The sequence below is a fragment of the Tachysurus fulvidraco genome, chromosome 7 (assembly GCF_022655615.1).
Source record: "Tachysurus fulvidraco isolate hzauxx_2018 chromosome 7, HZAU_PFXX_2.0, whole genome shotgun sequence".
Classification (NCBI taxonomy): Eukaryota; Metazoa; Chordata; class Actinopteri; order Siluriformes; family Bagridae; genus Tachysurus; species Tachysurus fulvidraco.
The window spans coordinates 11845382-11862324 of NC_062524.1; the positions used below are offsets into that span (position 1 = coordinate 11845382).

Genomic DNA, 16943 nt, shown 5'->3' on the forward strand with positions numbered 1-16943 from the left:
GCCGTTAGAGGCAGGGAGGAGAATGCCTGCAGGGTTGCCGTTGGAGAGGCACACAGCCGTCTGTTCTTCGAGTTTCTCACTTGGTGCAACAGTGAACGTGGAATGAGTTCAGTCCTGTCTTTGATGTGGTGTCCTACCCCCACACCACCCCCCTAAAAAAAAAGACTATGACCTCATTTAGACTTACTGATGCAAATCACACTAAACTGATTTACAACGTACAGATCCAGAACCCCCATCACTTTTTTTAAGCTAGAGGTGTTGAAACCTATTTCACATTTATGAAGCTCTAGTACACAAGCTGTTCACTAGATGGTGGTAAAGGACCCATATCTGACCACTCCTGATCTTGAAAAATCCTCATACGCTGCAGTACTTAAAAATTACACACATAATAAATACATACATACATACATATATATGTATGTATATATATATGTATATATATATATATATATATATATATATATATATATATATATATATATATATATAAATAAAGTTGTGTAGAATGAAATCATATTGTGTGTTATTACTGTATACGAGAATCTTATTTATTGTACAGAATATTTCCATGGCTTACACATGTATACATTCCATCCCCCTCTCCTATTTACGTATAAAATGTCCAGTAACATATCTACAAACTGGGAAAAAAAAGCCACTGGATCTCCAGACTGTGTAGTTGTTGCATTAATCCACTAGATCTACACTATATAGCGTGATGGTGCTTTACTGTCGTCTCACGCGGCCCTAGCAATAGAGGGAGCAGCAGGGGGAGGAGCTAGTCTCTTAAATCGGACCAATAGGAATCGGTGAGCAGTGACCTACTTTAGTCCAATCACAGCGCAGGATGGCTGCCGGTAAGGTAGTAACCGCGCGTGCACAGGCCATGTGCTTCAGTTGGGCCACGAGTTTTTTTTTTTTTTAAACATAATAATAACTATGATGACCGATATCAGTTTTAATTGTCGTTTTTAATGCATGCTATTTAAAACAGTATATATATATATTTTTATTTATTATTTATTCTCTCTAAAATAAACTTGTCATTAAAAGCACCGCATGCATTTACATCATTTTAACTCAGAACAATAAGGAAAACGTGCGCCATCGTTAATGTATATATATATGTGTATATGAGTGTATATACTCAGCCTGTGCTACGGGCGCTTTGGCCAAAGCTGACGTGATTAATATTCATGAGCCACGCCCACCTGTAATCGTTTATACATGAGCAGCGCCCCCGTGAGAGGTGACGTCACGCGCGCTCGCCCGTGTTCGTTCCAGCTGACCGTGTAGCCGCGATTCCGTGCGCTCGTTCCACTGACACGGACCAGGCGCTGGGTGACAACAGCAGAGCAACAACAACAACAACAACAAATAAATAACGACAGGGAAGAGACACGTGACAGCAGATCAGATCGTTCCCGTGTGTGTGTTATTAAGTGACGTGTGGAGACTTGGAGCGCAGAGACGATTTGGAGATTTTTTGTCGCCTGAAACGCGTCTGGCTTTAATGGACGCCTGGCGTTTCCAGATTAGTCGCTTTTTCCGGGAATAATAGCTTGTCCGGGCCCGAAGGAGCTCCAGCTGGAGTTGGTGTAAAATGTCAGCAGCAGATAAACGGACTAAGCTCCGGAGAACACAGCAACACCGCCAGCTTCTGTTCCTTCACTGTAACTTGTGTTGAGCACAGAGACCGAGACGCGTCCTGGGCGCCAGGTTTAAACGGTTCCTCAACCACAACATGGAGCTCGGTGCTGCTCCATAGGGACATCGTTTTGCGTCCGTGTGCAAATTGTAAGGAAAATGGATTAATACTAAAGCACTTTATGGAAGCGTTCAGGATGCGCTTTGAGGTTTAAACCCTCTCCTTATCATCAATGGTCAGCTGAGCTGCTTCATCCGGACGCAGTTCCTTATCATCACTTACAGGGCTTTGTGATTGTGATTTAAAAGTGAACCCAAGCCAAGTACAATCAGGCGATGTCCAGGCCTCTCTCTCAGCTTCTACCTCCTCCAGATATCCCCTCTGGAGGCAGTGCACAGTTTGGTCCTACTACAGCACCCAATGGTCACCTGGGCACAGTGGCCAGTCTAAAGTCTCTCCTCCAGCTTCCCATTAAAGGAGACATCAGAGGGAAAGACTGCTGTGAGATGATCGGTGAGTCTCTCTCTCTCTCTCTCTCTCTCTCTCTCTCTCTCTGTCTGTGTGTCTCTATCGGTCTGTCTGTGTGTCTCTATCGGTCTGTGTGTGTCTCTCTCTCTGTCTGTGTGTCTCTATCGGTCTGTGTGTCTCTCTCTCTGTCTGTGTGTCTCTTTCTGTCTGTGTGTGTGTGTGTGTCTCTCTCTCTCTCTCTCTCTCTCTCTCGCTCAGTGTTAATTTAAAGGCCTACAACCTCAGTGATGTAGTCTAAATTGGTAGTAATTACTATACAGCTCGCCAACATGTATAATAATTTAATTAGTGATCATTTTGTGGTCAAAATGAATGTGCATTTTATTGTGTTCATTATAGTCACATTTTATTTTTTAATATTAAAATGCAATTTGTGATTCTTTCTGCATTGCCTTCCTCATCTAAGAAAAAATATCCACATCATTTAATGTGCATTTCTGCCTGTAGCGGTCAAGATCTCAGTAATGTATGATGATGTGAAGTTAATAAAAAAACCTTCCGAGCTTCTTCAGATTTAAAATGCAGAAGTTATATAAAGACACACTGTCAGTAAGGATAGCTCAAATTTTCACATGAAGATTTGTATGTTGGCTCCGGTTGCAGAGCTTTTTCTCTTCAGCGTTTATTTAACGCCCTCAAATACACCCACACAATTTCCTTTTCTCACTTCTTGTCCTACTCCTTTTAGTCCCCCTCCTCCAATATCTACAGCTCTTTTTTATCAACCTCGGACCACCTCACCTTAACACTTCACTCTTTGATTACCACTGTTTTGATGTCCTAGCCAATGTCCTATTCCTGTCATTCCTCCTTTTCACCCCTCAGCCCAGATACCAGGTTTGATTCTAAGCCTACAGCTTGTATGGTTTGTGACACCCACCCTTTATAAACAAGCATCTCTATTTATAGATTTTGAAGCATGCATTTTAAGGTCTAATACCATTATTACAACAAACTCTTATAAATCAGAATGCTAGGCTTAGAAGATGGCAGCAAGTCTTTCTAATATAACAACCCAAATATATGAATTTGTTATAGATCAAGACAAACCATTGGACTCTGATGAGGATTCACTGGGTGGAATTGGCAATGGGGCCAGTGGCTCTATTCGCACCTCTTCCCAGACCACTTTCCTGGGGCCATTGCTGTGGGAACGCACTCTACCATGTGATGGTGGCTTATTCCAGCGGCAGTTCATGGACTTGGAGGAGTTCCTGACAGAGAACGGCATGGGGTGCATGCCACTGGGGAACACCTCAGGTGCTCAGGCTCTCATCCCATCGCAGAGCATGCAATCAGCCATTCCAAGTCAGAGCTCTTCACCGTCTCCAGGCTCATCCTCTGCATCCTCCATCTCTTCCCTCTCATCTTCGTCCTCCTCATCCTCACTTCTGGGACTAGATGTGCCACAGGTCCCGACCCCGGGAATGCTGGGAAGCCCTGAGTGTCTGCAAGGTAAGCATTAGGCAGCGTTCTAAGATAATTGTTGTAGTTTGGCAATAACACGTTGACATGCATTGAGGAAATTTCTTGTTGGTCAAATGTATGTATTTTGTGGCCATGCGTTGAATTGAGGCTTGTCATGAGTTGAACTTAAAGTGGATTGTCAGTATCAATTTAAGTGTTGAAGGGGTGTAATTTTTATACACTGGCAAGCACTGATGCCACTGGCAACCACTGACCTTTAAGGAGTGTGTATATTAGTACATGTTTGTCCAGGTTTTTTTTGGGCAGCGAGTGGAGGTGGATCTGAATAGCCAAAAAATTATGGGTTAAATTATTACTATAAGGACATCTGACCATCACACCCACATGTGCTTGCTGAACATCTCTCCTGTTTTAATGTGCTCCACTATTTTATAAAATCCTTCCACTAGATGTTGGGGTGTGACTTTGGGAAGTTGTGTTCATTCAGCAACAAGAGGGCCCAACAATGGCAATTTGCTCAGGGGCCCAACAGTGTCAATTTTTTAGAGCCTTAACCACTTGAGCTTCTAGTGAGTTGAGGAGGTCTGGGGTTCAGTCTGTGTTCCAGTTCATCACAAAGGTGTTCAGTGGTGTTGAGTCAGAGTCAGGGCTCATTGCAGGACACTCAAGTTCTTCACTCCAACCTTCACACACTACAGTATGTCTTCATGGAGCTCTGTGCTTTGTCATGATGGAACAAGGTTCGAGTCTCTTAGTTCCAGTGAATGGAAACTGATCATCTTTTAGCACACAGAGACATTTCATACAATTGTGTGCAGTTTTGGGGAAAAAACATATGGGTGTGTGATGTTCAGGTGTCCACAAACCTTTGGTCATATATCATATATTTGTGCAGATAGAAGTGGGTGAAGGCTGCAGATCTATGGATGTTTTTATCTTGACTCCAGGAGGATGTGCACTGTTATGGATTTGAGCTGCACAGGCTCACTGGTTAATTTTGCAGTGAGGCATAAACTAGCTTCCCAGAGGCAGTTGGGTTCTCATGTCCAGTGCAATAAATTTTAATAAAATGGAGCTTGCTCCAAACTCCAGTCCAAATGTTGCAAAATAGGCCACTACATTTGAAAGTTGATCACATGGCTATTTGTGCATCATTTTTTTTTTATAACCGTTTGGGTTAATTGGAGGCTAAAACATTGCCCTTTGTATTCAAAATAAAAAATGTTCCTTTTTATAGCAAGCTGGCTATGACTGTTTTTGTTAACAAAAGCTTTAAAAACAGAAATCAATGAATATGAAAGAAGTGAGATTTCAGTGTTGATGTTAATCAGAACCTGACCAGCGAAGTTGGTTTACATACACTAGCAGCAGGACTCATACAAATAATGTAGCACCTAGACTGCTGATTTTACTTATCAAACCCCAAACAATAACCACCCAGAGATCCTTTTTAAATGGTAGGAGTTGAACAATTTGAGCCCAGTAGTCTGATGGTATTAACCAATGTAACATTACAATCACATTTAACCTTGAGGGACACCAGAAAGCACTTCATTGCTTCAGAGGTTTTAGATACCAGAACCTATCATTAATTATTGTGAATATCGAGAGGGGTGTTAGTGTGACTGCATGGTGCCTGAACTTTATTTCAATTGTTGAGTCGAAAAAAGTTTTAAAATCAATACAAAATCAAAGTATCCTTGTATATTTGTGACTGATGTTCTGTGCTAGTGGCAGGAACATTGTGAATTCAAATCCCAGGACAGCTGAAGAGCCACAGTTGAGCCCCTGAGCAAGCAATTTATCCCTCAGCTGAACTTCTGTATATTTTCTTTTTAATCTTCTATCTTGTATGTTGATATGAATAATCTAGAATTGTAGATCCATTGGAAAAGAGGTCCTACAGAAAACAGAGTAAAGGAAAAAACAGCTGAGGCAATAAGCAAGGAAACAGAAAGAAAAAGAGGCAGCAAATGGGAAAGGGAGGGGGTGGACTCCAGCAGTATGTGTTTTCTTTGCGTGTTTTTGAAGCTTGTTCCCTGGTCCTCCCTCTTGCTCTGTGTCTCACACGTTGAGGCCATGTGCAGGCGACTCCTCACGTGCCGCTGCAGAGAGCAATGAGGGGAGAGAGCAAGGGGAAGGGAGGGGCATATGAAAAAGGGGAGGGCCAATATTGTGTGTGTGTGTGTGTGTGTGTGTGAGAGAGAGAGAGAGCGCGAGTGAGCGCGAGAGCAAATCCCTTGTAGCTGTGACTTTGAGAGATAGCTTTGTCATTTCTCTCTGACAGACACGTGATACACGACACACACAGAAAACAGAAACAACAATATAATATATTGTCCGGCAATAAGACCAGAAGAAAAATCGAAGAAACGCTTTGTGTGTATGTGCGTGTTTACGCGCTGTAGCAGTGCTTCTCAGCCCTGGACATGGAGTTGCCCCTGTTCTGCACTGTTGTGTGTTTTCCCTCCACTTGAACTCAGGAAGTGAGTTTTCTTAATGAACTTAGTAGTTGAATCAGTTGCGTTTGGAGCAGATAAAAAACACTACAATGTGAAATAGTCCAGAACCAGAGCTGGGAATCTGTGCACTAGAGCTTCACGAATAGCCATCCTGGGGTTGGTCACGTGTGTACGTCTGTATGCTTGTGGGTGTATCACAAATGTGTAAAAGCATGTTGCTCAGGACGAAGATATATAGTTAAAGACAAAACCTGGAGAAAGGTCTTGACAGTGCAAATAAAGGAATATCGTTTAACATAAGTCTCAGGTTCTCTTTTGAGTCTGGTTCCACACAAGGCTTTTCCTCCATATCGTCTCGGGGAGATTTTGCCTCACCACCGTCACCTCTGCCATTCTCATTAGACCTAAAGGTTTATCATTTATCTCTTGAATTGATATATTTCTCTAAAAACAATAATATTTACACATTATATTTAAAACGTAGGATTTTTTACTCCTTGGTACAAAAAATGTTGAGGAAGAAGAATAAAAACTTTATTATGTGTTCATGTGACTTTAAAAAGCAGAACCTTGCTAATCTTATTGCTAGTTCTCTAACATCGGCTGTTTTGGTAAGCTAGTTGTTAGTAGTCACGATATCGTCGCATGCTACACCAATTATCGTAAAAATACAATAAAATATAGGAAGTTTCTCACAAACAACTTTTTAAGTCGTAATTACGACTGGAAAGCTCTGAGATCATCCTTATACCAAAGTTTTCAAGATGGGACAAGTCTGAAACCTTCAACATGGCAGAGGAGAGAACATTTTCTTTACTGAGTGACAGATTTTGTTTATTTTTACTGCTTCAGAAGTCGGAAGCCGGATCATACTGATAGCACATGAAGGCAACATAAGCAAAACTCAAGGCCATTTTAGAGAAAGTCTTAGGATCCTTTGCTCGCTTCTGGTACGAGTCTGTCTGTCTGTCAAGCTTTAAAGCAACCTAAATCCTGAATGTGAAGCTGCTGGGGTTTGTTTAAAATTGGATTACGATTGGATCAACAGTCATTAAATGTCCTATTAAAAAAATTCAGTATGATCAGACCAGCTGTACGAATGAATATTATCAAAATATCGGCGTGGGATTTTGTGTGTTAAAAGTCTACCGCCAGGTTTAAACGAATATGTGCTGTTTAAAGCTTATTATTATGCTTTTCTGTTTACTAGCTTTTACTTGTGTAGTTCAGCTAAAAGTGGATGTTAAACAGTCTCTGTCTGTATTTAAACAATATCACAGTGTCTCAAATCACATATTTACTGTTCTACATCGTTTTTGAGTTCCAGCTCTAACCAGTTTTCCCATTAAAATTAGTGTTGAAATTAAAAACCCTCTGCTGTCTTCTTCAAACCTCTTTTAAAGTCTGTTTTGCGTACCAGCGTTCTGGAATTTCTAGATGAGTACGTTTACAGTATATGGCTGACGCCCATTCAGAGCCATTTGAATTTTATTACAATTTTATACAACTGAGCAGTCGAGGGTTAAGGGCCTTGCTCAGGGGCCCAGCAGTGATAGCGCTGGGATTTGAACTCACAACCTTCTGAGCACTAGTTCAACACCTTAACTGACCCACCACTTTCCATTAGGATATACATTTGAACGTACAGCCAGAGATTTAGATTTGAGACACTGCCCATGACAGCAATCAGAGTAACAGGAGAACTTTTAAAGAGACAAAGCTCATAATCCTTTGTAAACTCTGTTTATTAAAATCACAGAACGTTTTACCTTTTGAAATTCCTGGTTGTTCGGGATGTTTTGGCTCTGACTTGCTGTATAGCTCGCTTCACATCTTCCGTATGCAGCGAGTGTATGCACAATGCAGCTCACATGCTTGTTGCTTCTGCACTCACAAGCAAAAGCAGGCATCAAGGATAAACCAGGAGCCAGGCCATATCACGCTATACTGCTGTGGATTTTCCCGTGCAAGTCTGTGCAAGGAATATTCCTTTGGGTTTTAGGCACTCGTGTTATGCATAGATGCTGCTGTTACAGTAATCCATCCATCCATTTCCTGTACAGTTTACCCTACATGAGATCACAGGGACCCTGGAGTCTGCATATCCCAGGGGACTCAGGGCACATGGCACACAGGTACCCCAGGATGGGGTACCAAACCTTCACAGGGCACAATCACACACATCTACTTGGAAGTAGTACCAGAGGAAACTAAAGAACAGGGAGAACATGCAAACTCCCCAAAACACAGGACAGCGGCAGGAAACAAAACCCTGACCCCACAGAGGTGATGTGATGTTGGTCATTTGCCAAAAAAGTTTGGGAACCTCTGAGCTACTAGCTGCCAGAATATAGTCCTTATTGTTGTGTTATTTTCTCTTCTGCAATGTTGCTCAGAAATTCAGAATCTCTTTCCGTTTAGCATCAATTATTTTAAATTTATCTGGCAAATCAATCTTGACCAGTTGGACCAGTTTGGCCTGTGTTTTGGCGACTGCTAGCTAGTCAGACTTAGCTGGATTTTTCAGCAGGGTGTTGAGGCATTTAGTATGTAGTACTGTATCCTGGACAGGGCTGCGGTAGATTCCAGGAACACTGGCCATGAGGTGGGGATACAGCAGCTAAGGCTCATTCACAAAGTCACACAGTTGTTCATACTTAGTGGCAGGTATTATTATGGAATACATGCAGCATCTATTATTATGGTAAAAATGCAAAAAACTGCAATTTGTTGAAATTGTCAAAAATGGTTTTGTACTTGAATGAAAAATGGTTGTCCTGAAAAATGGAATTGACAGTAGAGGTGTCAGAAACATTGCTGTGGGGGGAAAAAAGAAACCCACAAAATGCTGGCAATGTAGCCTGGTTTATGACTGACCCCTGGTGGCTGTAATGTGTTACTGCAATCAGGCTGAGAAGATTTATACAGGAACATTACAATATAAAGAAGTGTGGCACAATACAATCCACACTTATAAAGCTGTTAAAGGAATAATTTTGCCTACACGGCATTCATATTAATATTTAAACATAGCACGCGATCTTGTCGGTCGACGGTATCCAACATTACCCACACTGCTCACTTATAGTGATGCCATTAGCATGTGAAAAAAGTTATATACAAGTTAAATAATATTTAAATGAATTAGATTTAATTATATTCACTGATTTGTAAAACTAAATAATTTGTAAAACTAATAAATTAATTATATTCACTGTAAAAAAAATTAAAAATATATATGTGGTGCATTTAATACATTTACATTTTATCTATAAATCTTAGGGGCAAGATTTCAGATTTGAGGAAAAAAAAAATTGTAATAACAAATACAGATTTTTAGGTCACACGTGAATTGTCTGGGATTCCTGGGGGGAAAAGCAGATGATTTCAGAGAAGTCAGACTCCTCAGCGTTTAGTCCATACAGATGCAGGGGCTCTTTAGGGCTTTAGTCTGTCTAAATGTCACACCACTCATCTCTGCACTCTGCTCAAACAGATCAGGTTCAGAACAGATCAACTTTCACTCCGACTACATTACGGTCTTTTTCATCTGGTAGAGCACTAACTAGCCAAGCAGAATCTCTGCCACACAAACTACATCATAGAGTTGCATTACGTTGTGAATTTCTAGTCCAGCGCTTGCTGCAGTCTTTAATCTTGATGAGTGTTTATCCTGGTTAAATAAAGGTAACTAACTAACTATTTCAGTAGAAAGATAATTTAATGCCTTTCAGGGTGGAGTTTTCATTTTGCATAGATGTTTAGTTAAAAAAAAAATTGTAACCTAAGTTTAAAATGTGATGTCTGTGTCTGCCTCAGGAGGACAGGCCATGCAGCAGGACCCATCACCAAGCTCTTCCTGCCCACCTCCACCAGTACCCAGCACCGGTGCCCCTGCAGCAGATGTCATGGTGAACTTTGACCCTGACCCTGCTGACCTGGCCCTGTCCAGCGTACCGGGTCAGGAGGCGTTTGACCCACGTCGGCATTGCTTTTCTGAGGAGGAGCTCAAGCCTCAACCTATGATCAAGAAGGCTCGCAAAATGTTGGTGCCCGATGAGCAGAAGGTAGTGTGTGTGGAGTCGGTGCGTATACACAGTGGGGTCCGAATGTCTGAGAACACACAGATTTATTTTTTTTATTGCAAGTTATTAATGTGTCTGTTGTGGGTTTGATTCTAAGCTCAGATATGAATTCAGTGCTTTGTTTCATTCAGGGCTTAAATCATGTTTTATGATATTGACCAGGTTACTGGTTTTGAACAAACGGACAGATGCTCCTCTTTTCAATCGAAGCCGTGTTCAGATGACACTAAAATGGATCATAGGCTTTTACACAAACTTGTGGAGTCCGTGTCAGCTGCAGTTCACGCTGTCGTTAAAGCAAAAAGGAGACATATCGAATGCTAGACAGAAAACCAAAAACCAAGTACTAAGAATCTCATGAAAATAAGTTTTCACTCGGAATGTTAGTGACTGTATAACAGTACTGAAAATAATAATGTGTTAAATTATAAATGATGGCCAGAGAGAAGCGTTATCACCAGCGCTCTCAGACTTTTGGACCCCAATAAAGTGTCAAAACACTGTGTGCATGTGTGTGTGTGTATGTGTGCATATATATGCATATGTGTGTGGTTGTGTGGTTATGTGTGTATGTGTGTGTGGTTGTGTGGTTATGTATGTATGTATGTGTGTGTGTGTGTGTGTGTGTATATATATATATATATATATATATATATATATTGTGTGTGTGTATATGTGTGTGTGTGTCCCTGTTTACACTAACATCACAGTAATGAGAAGTCAGAAATATTCACTCTTACAGGAGTAGCAGCAGTTGCGCTAAATGCATTATTGTCTTATGTTAGCAAACTGAAATCTACCCACGCGGTGCCGAGTAATAAAAAGTAGCACAATCTTGTACAGCAGGTTAACATTAATGAAGAAGCCGTGAGGCTAAAGAATGACCAGTTTTCTTAATGATTAAAATAAGAATGAATAGAAGTAAGAGGAAATAATTCAATGTAGTGACGGTACAGTAACTGTTCCCAGAGCGCGTTGTGATTTAAAGATCTATTTTACTTAAGTATGAACTGAATTGATCCTGATCTCTCATCCAACCCAACTTTTCTTTTTACGTCCCAAAGGATGAAAAGTACTGGAGCCGACGTGTGAAGAACAACGAGGCGGCGAAGCGCTCGCGTGACGCACGGCGCCTTAAGGAGAACCAGATATCCGTCCGTGCCGCTTTCCTCGAGCGGGAGAACGCCGCGCTCCGACAGGAAGTGGCCGACATGCGCAAAGAGCTCGGGCGCTGTCGCAACATCATCAACAAATATGAGAATCGCCACGGAGACTTATGAAGAAGAAAGAAAGAAAGAAGGAGCAGTTCGGTCTCTAGAAAAAATGACAATTGAAGGGCAGGTCGTCAAACCAGCGCTCAGAAATTTAGCCGAGGTTTTTTTTCTTCTTTCCTAAACCTGCACTTTAACACTTGCAAATCATGTTTGTTTAAACGTGTGGCATCGTGCATGGATGCAGCACTCAGTTGCTAACAGATCAGAAATCCCAGTGAAAGGGAATGCTCACAAAGTCTAGAAGAAACACTGTTCACGTTCATATGAGTTGTTTCTCTTTTTTTTTTTTTTGACTGTCATAATTACACTAAATCCTAAATCATTAAGGGACGTCGTCGACTCGGTATTCAGTGTTGCTCGGACTTCACAAGCATTTCTTATTCTCCTTATTTTTCAGAAGATTCTGCAGATGATGCTGGTAATATTTTCTATGACTAAGAAAAAAAAGAAAAGACCTTGTATATTTTTGACACGGCTTTGGACAGAAAGAAACAGAAGAACAGAAGAGGAGGAGAAGGAGACAGCATAAAGATTTAGGCAGGAAATTTGTATATTTTTATACTTAAAGGTGCAGACAGGGAAAGAGATTTTGGAAATAATTTTTGCCTCTATATTTTATATAAATGGGTGGGTTTACAGGGCATTTGTGAAGAAAGAGGGCTATACGAAGATGTTTCTGAAATCAGGTTGTGTAGTGTGGCTGAACGAGAGAACGTGTGATACAGCAATGAAAGAATGAGACGAATCACATCAAGCTTTCACGATGGACAGAAACGCGTCAGAGCAACTCAAAGCAAACCGAAGCAAACCTAAGTGTTTTGAAATCACATTACGGATTTGTACCTAATTTTATATGTTGGATTTTTTTTTCCTTCAGTTTTCGTGTGTTTTGTCCCAGATTTGAGAGGAAAAAGGAGAAAAGCAGGAGGTCTGGACATTTACACCCTGTCACAACATTACGGATGAGGAACGGATGTACAAAAGATTTTCCATGTATATATTTAAGCGTTCAAATTTCTATTCCATGTAAACACACAAACTTGGATTGCATGTGCACAAAACCAGATGTTTTTTAAGTCGCATAATACCACACAGTTATTTCAGCACAACGCTCCCTGATCCCTCACACCCTCGTTCTTTTCCTCACACTCGCCGATTTTCTGACGTTTTCCACCGATTCTGGTTTTAAAGCGTTTATTTTGTCCAAGTTTAGTTGGCAGTGAGTGTGTTGCATGGTAGCTCATTTCTTTTCTATACTGTATGATCAGCACGGAAAAAAAATACCCGTGTCGTCCTTTTTTTGGTACAGATTCCTTGCACTAACCGTGTCTCTGTTTAAATCGTACGAGAAATCTTAATCTATTAGAAGTGTTGGATGTAAATTCCCAAGCTATATTCTAACAAAATGAATGCACCCTGATACTACTGTAAAAAAAAGAAAAGAAAAAAGAATATACTATTATATCAAAGTTCTAATGACCTGTATGAGAGGAAAATATTATATCACTAGATATGTCTGTAAATATCAATATATGTGAATATGTGATTTGTAGAGGTAATTTGCATAAATGTAGTATATACAGAAATCTATTACATCACAAAAAAAGGACCTACACCCCGAACTCTGGAAACACAACAAATTTTCAAACGAACCTAATGGAAATGTTTTGCTAAAACACAATATTTAAGAGAATTTTAATTCCCTCCTGCTGCTCTTAATATAAATACAATCATAAATAAATTTCAATAAATAAATACTATTTATCGGCACCCTTTAAGAAAATTAACAGAAATGGATAACTTAAAAACGTAACATGTGCAATATGTGAATTTTTTGAGATTGTGTTAACATTGTAAAGTTAGTTTTTATTTCGAAAACCATTTCAGAACGATCTATTACTCTTTCAGTTACATCTCACGAGAAGAGTTCGGAGAAACGTGTCGAGGACGCTTTGCCCACAAACTCCTTTCTATTCTTAAGGTTGTACATGTGTACAATTCAGTACCAGGTTCAACTGGATCCAAATCCAGAGACTGAGAGGATCTTTGCAACACATTGCTTTTGTGTTTCTCTAAACGTTTCTGTTAAAACTATTTTGCTTTCTTAACCTTTTTATAACATGTGAAACAGTTCATCATGACCCTCGTTGTCTTTAACTATATATATATATATTTTTTTTCCATGTGTGCGGCCTCATATTTCTATCCCAGGGAAACAGGAAATGGTTCAAGAACAACAGATTTCCTGTGCCAAGGCAAAATAATCTAATAATATAAATTGTCATATTGTAATATATAATAATGTCAGATTGTTTGAATTTATATCAAATATTCCTTAATCGTTTTGGCACGTGTATGTCTAAGAGAAAATATTATTTGTTAAAAAAACAAATATAAACAAAGATAAATAGTCAGAGTGGAAGATTTTCATTGCGGTGTGTAATGTTTATATTATATATTATACATTCAGGTTTGCTCATTTTTATGAAGGATGCCAATAATTATGGAGGACAATGTATATAAAAAGCTCAGTGTTGATTTGCACATGACAATGTCATTTCCCCCATTTATTTCTTGTTCTTTCGTTTCTAAATCCTTCTTCTTCTTCTTCTTCTTCTTCTTCTTATTATTATTATTATTATTATTATTATTATTATTATTATTATTATTATTATTATTATTGCTATCATTATCAATTTTTATATTATTCCGGTTACTATTTCTCTATTCCTTTTTCTCGTTTCTAACGAAATGCTCACCTTTGTAGTAATAACACCATCTCGGAAAACAAATATTGCCATTTGACACATCGTCGGTGCCATCGTTGGACACATCATTGGTGCCATCCATCACCTAAATCACTGTATGTGTGAGTTTATACAAGCTGGTAAAAACAAACCAGATTTTTTTTTCTTCTGGAAGAATTAAATCTACTCCATCTGCCAGCATTGACTTGGTGCAGCTTTTCCTTCCGCACATCAAAGGAGTATGATTTTTGTTACATCAAATCTTTGTAGAAGCTTAAATGGAAACTTTTGGCAGTGCTATTTTTCTATATTACCCTCTACACATGTTAAAGGAGTTTCACAGGCACTGGTAGCTTATCCTTCTCCCCCCCATTGACAAGTTTCTTACCAGTTGTTATTGCGGGTATTGTATTCATCATATTTTGCCTCTTTCCATGTGGAATATTAACAGGTCCCTGGTTGTGACTGTTATTAACTACAAATACAAAGAGCACACCACTATACAAATGTATTAGAACCAATAATATCTAATGTTCTATTTGTGGAGATGCTGGAAAATGTGCTCTGGCTTTTTTCCTGACACACCAATAAATAAATGATTGCCATTATACACCAATGAGAACCCTAGCTTGGTTTTTGTGTATTGTTACAAAGTGCAGATCTTTTCATTCGATTGCAGTGCCTTACAAACTAAGAGACTTAAACCCTGTTCCATCATGACAATGTCCCTGTACACAAAGCATAGAGCTCCATGAAGACATGGTGTGTGTAGGTTGGAGTGAAGAACTCGAGTGTCCTGCACTGAGCCCTGACTCTGACTCAACACCACTGAACACCTTGGTGATGAACTGGAACACCCCAGACCTCCTCACTCTTACATCATCAGTGTCTGATCTCACTGATGCTCTTGTAGCTGAATGAACACAAATCCACAAAGACACACAACAACATTTAGTGGAAAGACTTCACATGAGATTAATAGTAAATGGGAATAAACATTTGGCCATACAGACTATGAAAAAAACACACTCACTCACACATATACACACTCGCTCACACTCACTCACTCACACACACTCACTCACACACACACACACACACACACACACACACTCTCACTCACTCACACACTCACACACTCACTCACTCACTCACTCACTAACACTCACTCACAAACACTCACACACTCACTCACACACTCACTCACACACTCACACCTAGTCAGTTGCAGACTGTCCAATAGGAGCAGGTGGTGTGAAGCTTCACCATACAGATATATCAGCTGTTATTCTCACTCACTCATTTTCTACCGCTTATCCGAACTACTTGGGTCACGGGGAGCCTGTGCCTATCTCAGGCGTCATTGGGCATCGAGGCAGGATACACCCTGGATGGAGAGCCAACCCATCGCAGGGCACACACACACACACACACACACACACACACTCTCATTCACACACAAAACCACACACTACTGACAATTTTCCAGAATGCCAATCGACCTACCATGCATGTCTTTGGACTGGGGGCGGAAAGCACGGGGAGAATATGCAAACTCCACACACACAAGGCGGAGGCAGGAATCGAACCCCCAACCATGGAGGTGTGAGGGGAATGTGCTAACCACTATGCCACCGTGCCCCCCCAGCTGTACACATTTACAAATCTAAACATATTAAAAGAGAATGTAATACAGATGACCTCTTATAAGTTGCTAACAGTTAATAACTTAAAGAAGATATACTTCATGTTATAACTAGAGTGAATGTCCTGATTACAGTTATAGAAGGGAAATTCATATCCTGGCTTGCAAATAAACCAAAGTAAGTGAACCATATACAGAGCCTACAGAACAAGTTTCAGCTTGCTTCATGGAGCCTGCAAATAAATTAATTGAATCAAATGAAATAAAAATAACTATGTTTTATTTTTAATGCTAGAAATGTTTTTGTCAACAGTGAAGCTAGAGCTCCCCTCGTGCCCCCCTCCAGTGTAAATCACTCAATCTCTTTCTTGTACAACCTTTTACAGGAGAATGAAACTCTTGATGACTCTACCTTGGTTGAAGGTTCACTGTTAAACAGGTCTGTATGCTAATTTTCAGTGCATTTGGGCTAATATTGATTGCCTACAGAATTCCATACAGAGCCTGTAGTACATGTTTACAGATGAGAAAATGAAATACAATCTATTCTTTTAACAAACCTTCAACCTCTCTCTCTCTCTCTCTCTCTCTCTCTCTCTCTCTCTCTCTCTCTCTCTCTCGTTTCCCTGATATTTCGCTGGCAGGCCTGTTAAGAGACTGCTTACACTTCTCAATTGGCTGTTGCCATAGAAACCAGAATTGTAAGACAGACTGTTTCCCCCTGCAGAGGTGGATGAGGTGAAGAGCCAATGAACGGTGAATGTGTGTGTGTGTCTGTGTGTGTGTGTGTGTGTGTGTGTGTGTGTGTGTGTGTGTGTGTGTGTGTGCGTGTGTGTGTGTTTGTCTGAGAAAGAAATAGTAAGATAAAAAGAGAGGTTAGAGGAAGATAGAGATAAGAAGGGTAGAAAGAGGTTTCTTGCTGTGTGTGTGTGTGTGTGTGTGTGTGTGTGTGTGTGTGTGTGTGTGTGTGGAGAGAGAGAGTAATGAGGCTGTGTCTGTCAGATGAAGCCATCGCCTCCTCTAGGGAGAACTGTCAATGATCACTGCTGCTCAACAGAGTGTGTGTTTAAGGGATTTATAAGTTTGATAAAAGAGCGAGGTTCCTCCTATTATGGAGGCT

The 16943-nt window shown here is 40.2% G+C and overlaps 1 protein-coding gene across 2 annotated transcripts; it reads left to right on the forward strand.

Annotated features, from left to right (window-relative positions):
• Nucleotides 1-543: 543 nt before the first annotated feature.
• Nucleotides 544-14800, forward strand: dbpa (D site albumin promoter binding protein a). 2 transcript variants are annotated; one of them, XM_027143995.2, is made up of 4 exons: nucleotides 544-2167; nucleotides 3221-3637; nucleotides 9892-10157; nucleotides 11222-14800. In XM_027143995.2, the coding sequence occupies exons 1-4, from the start codon at nucleotides 1990-1992 to the stop codon at nucleotides 11435-11437; spliced, it is 1077 nt and encodes a 358-aa protein (XP_026999796.1). In that variant the 5' UTR covers nucleotides 544-1989; the 3' UTR covers nucleotides 11438-14800. The 2 variants fall into 2 exon arrangements, with proteins under 2 accessions (XP_026999796.1, XP_026999797.1); XM_027143996.2 differs by having other exon boundaries at nucleotides 1011-2167; nucleotides 9892-10139.
• The last annotated feature ends 2143 nt before the right edge of the window (nucleotides 14801-16943 follow it).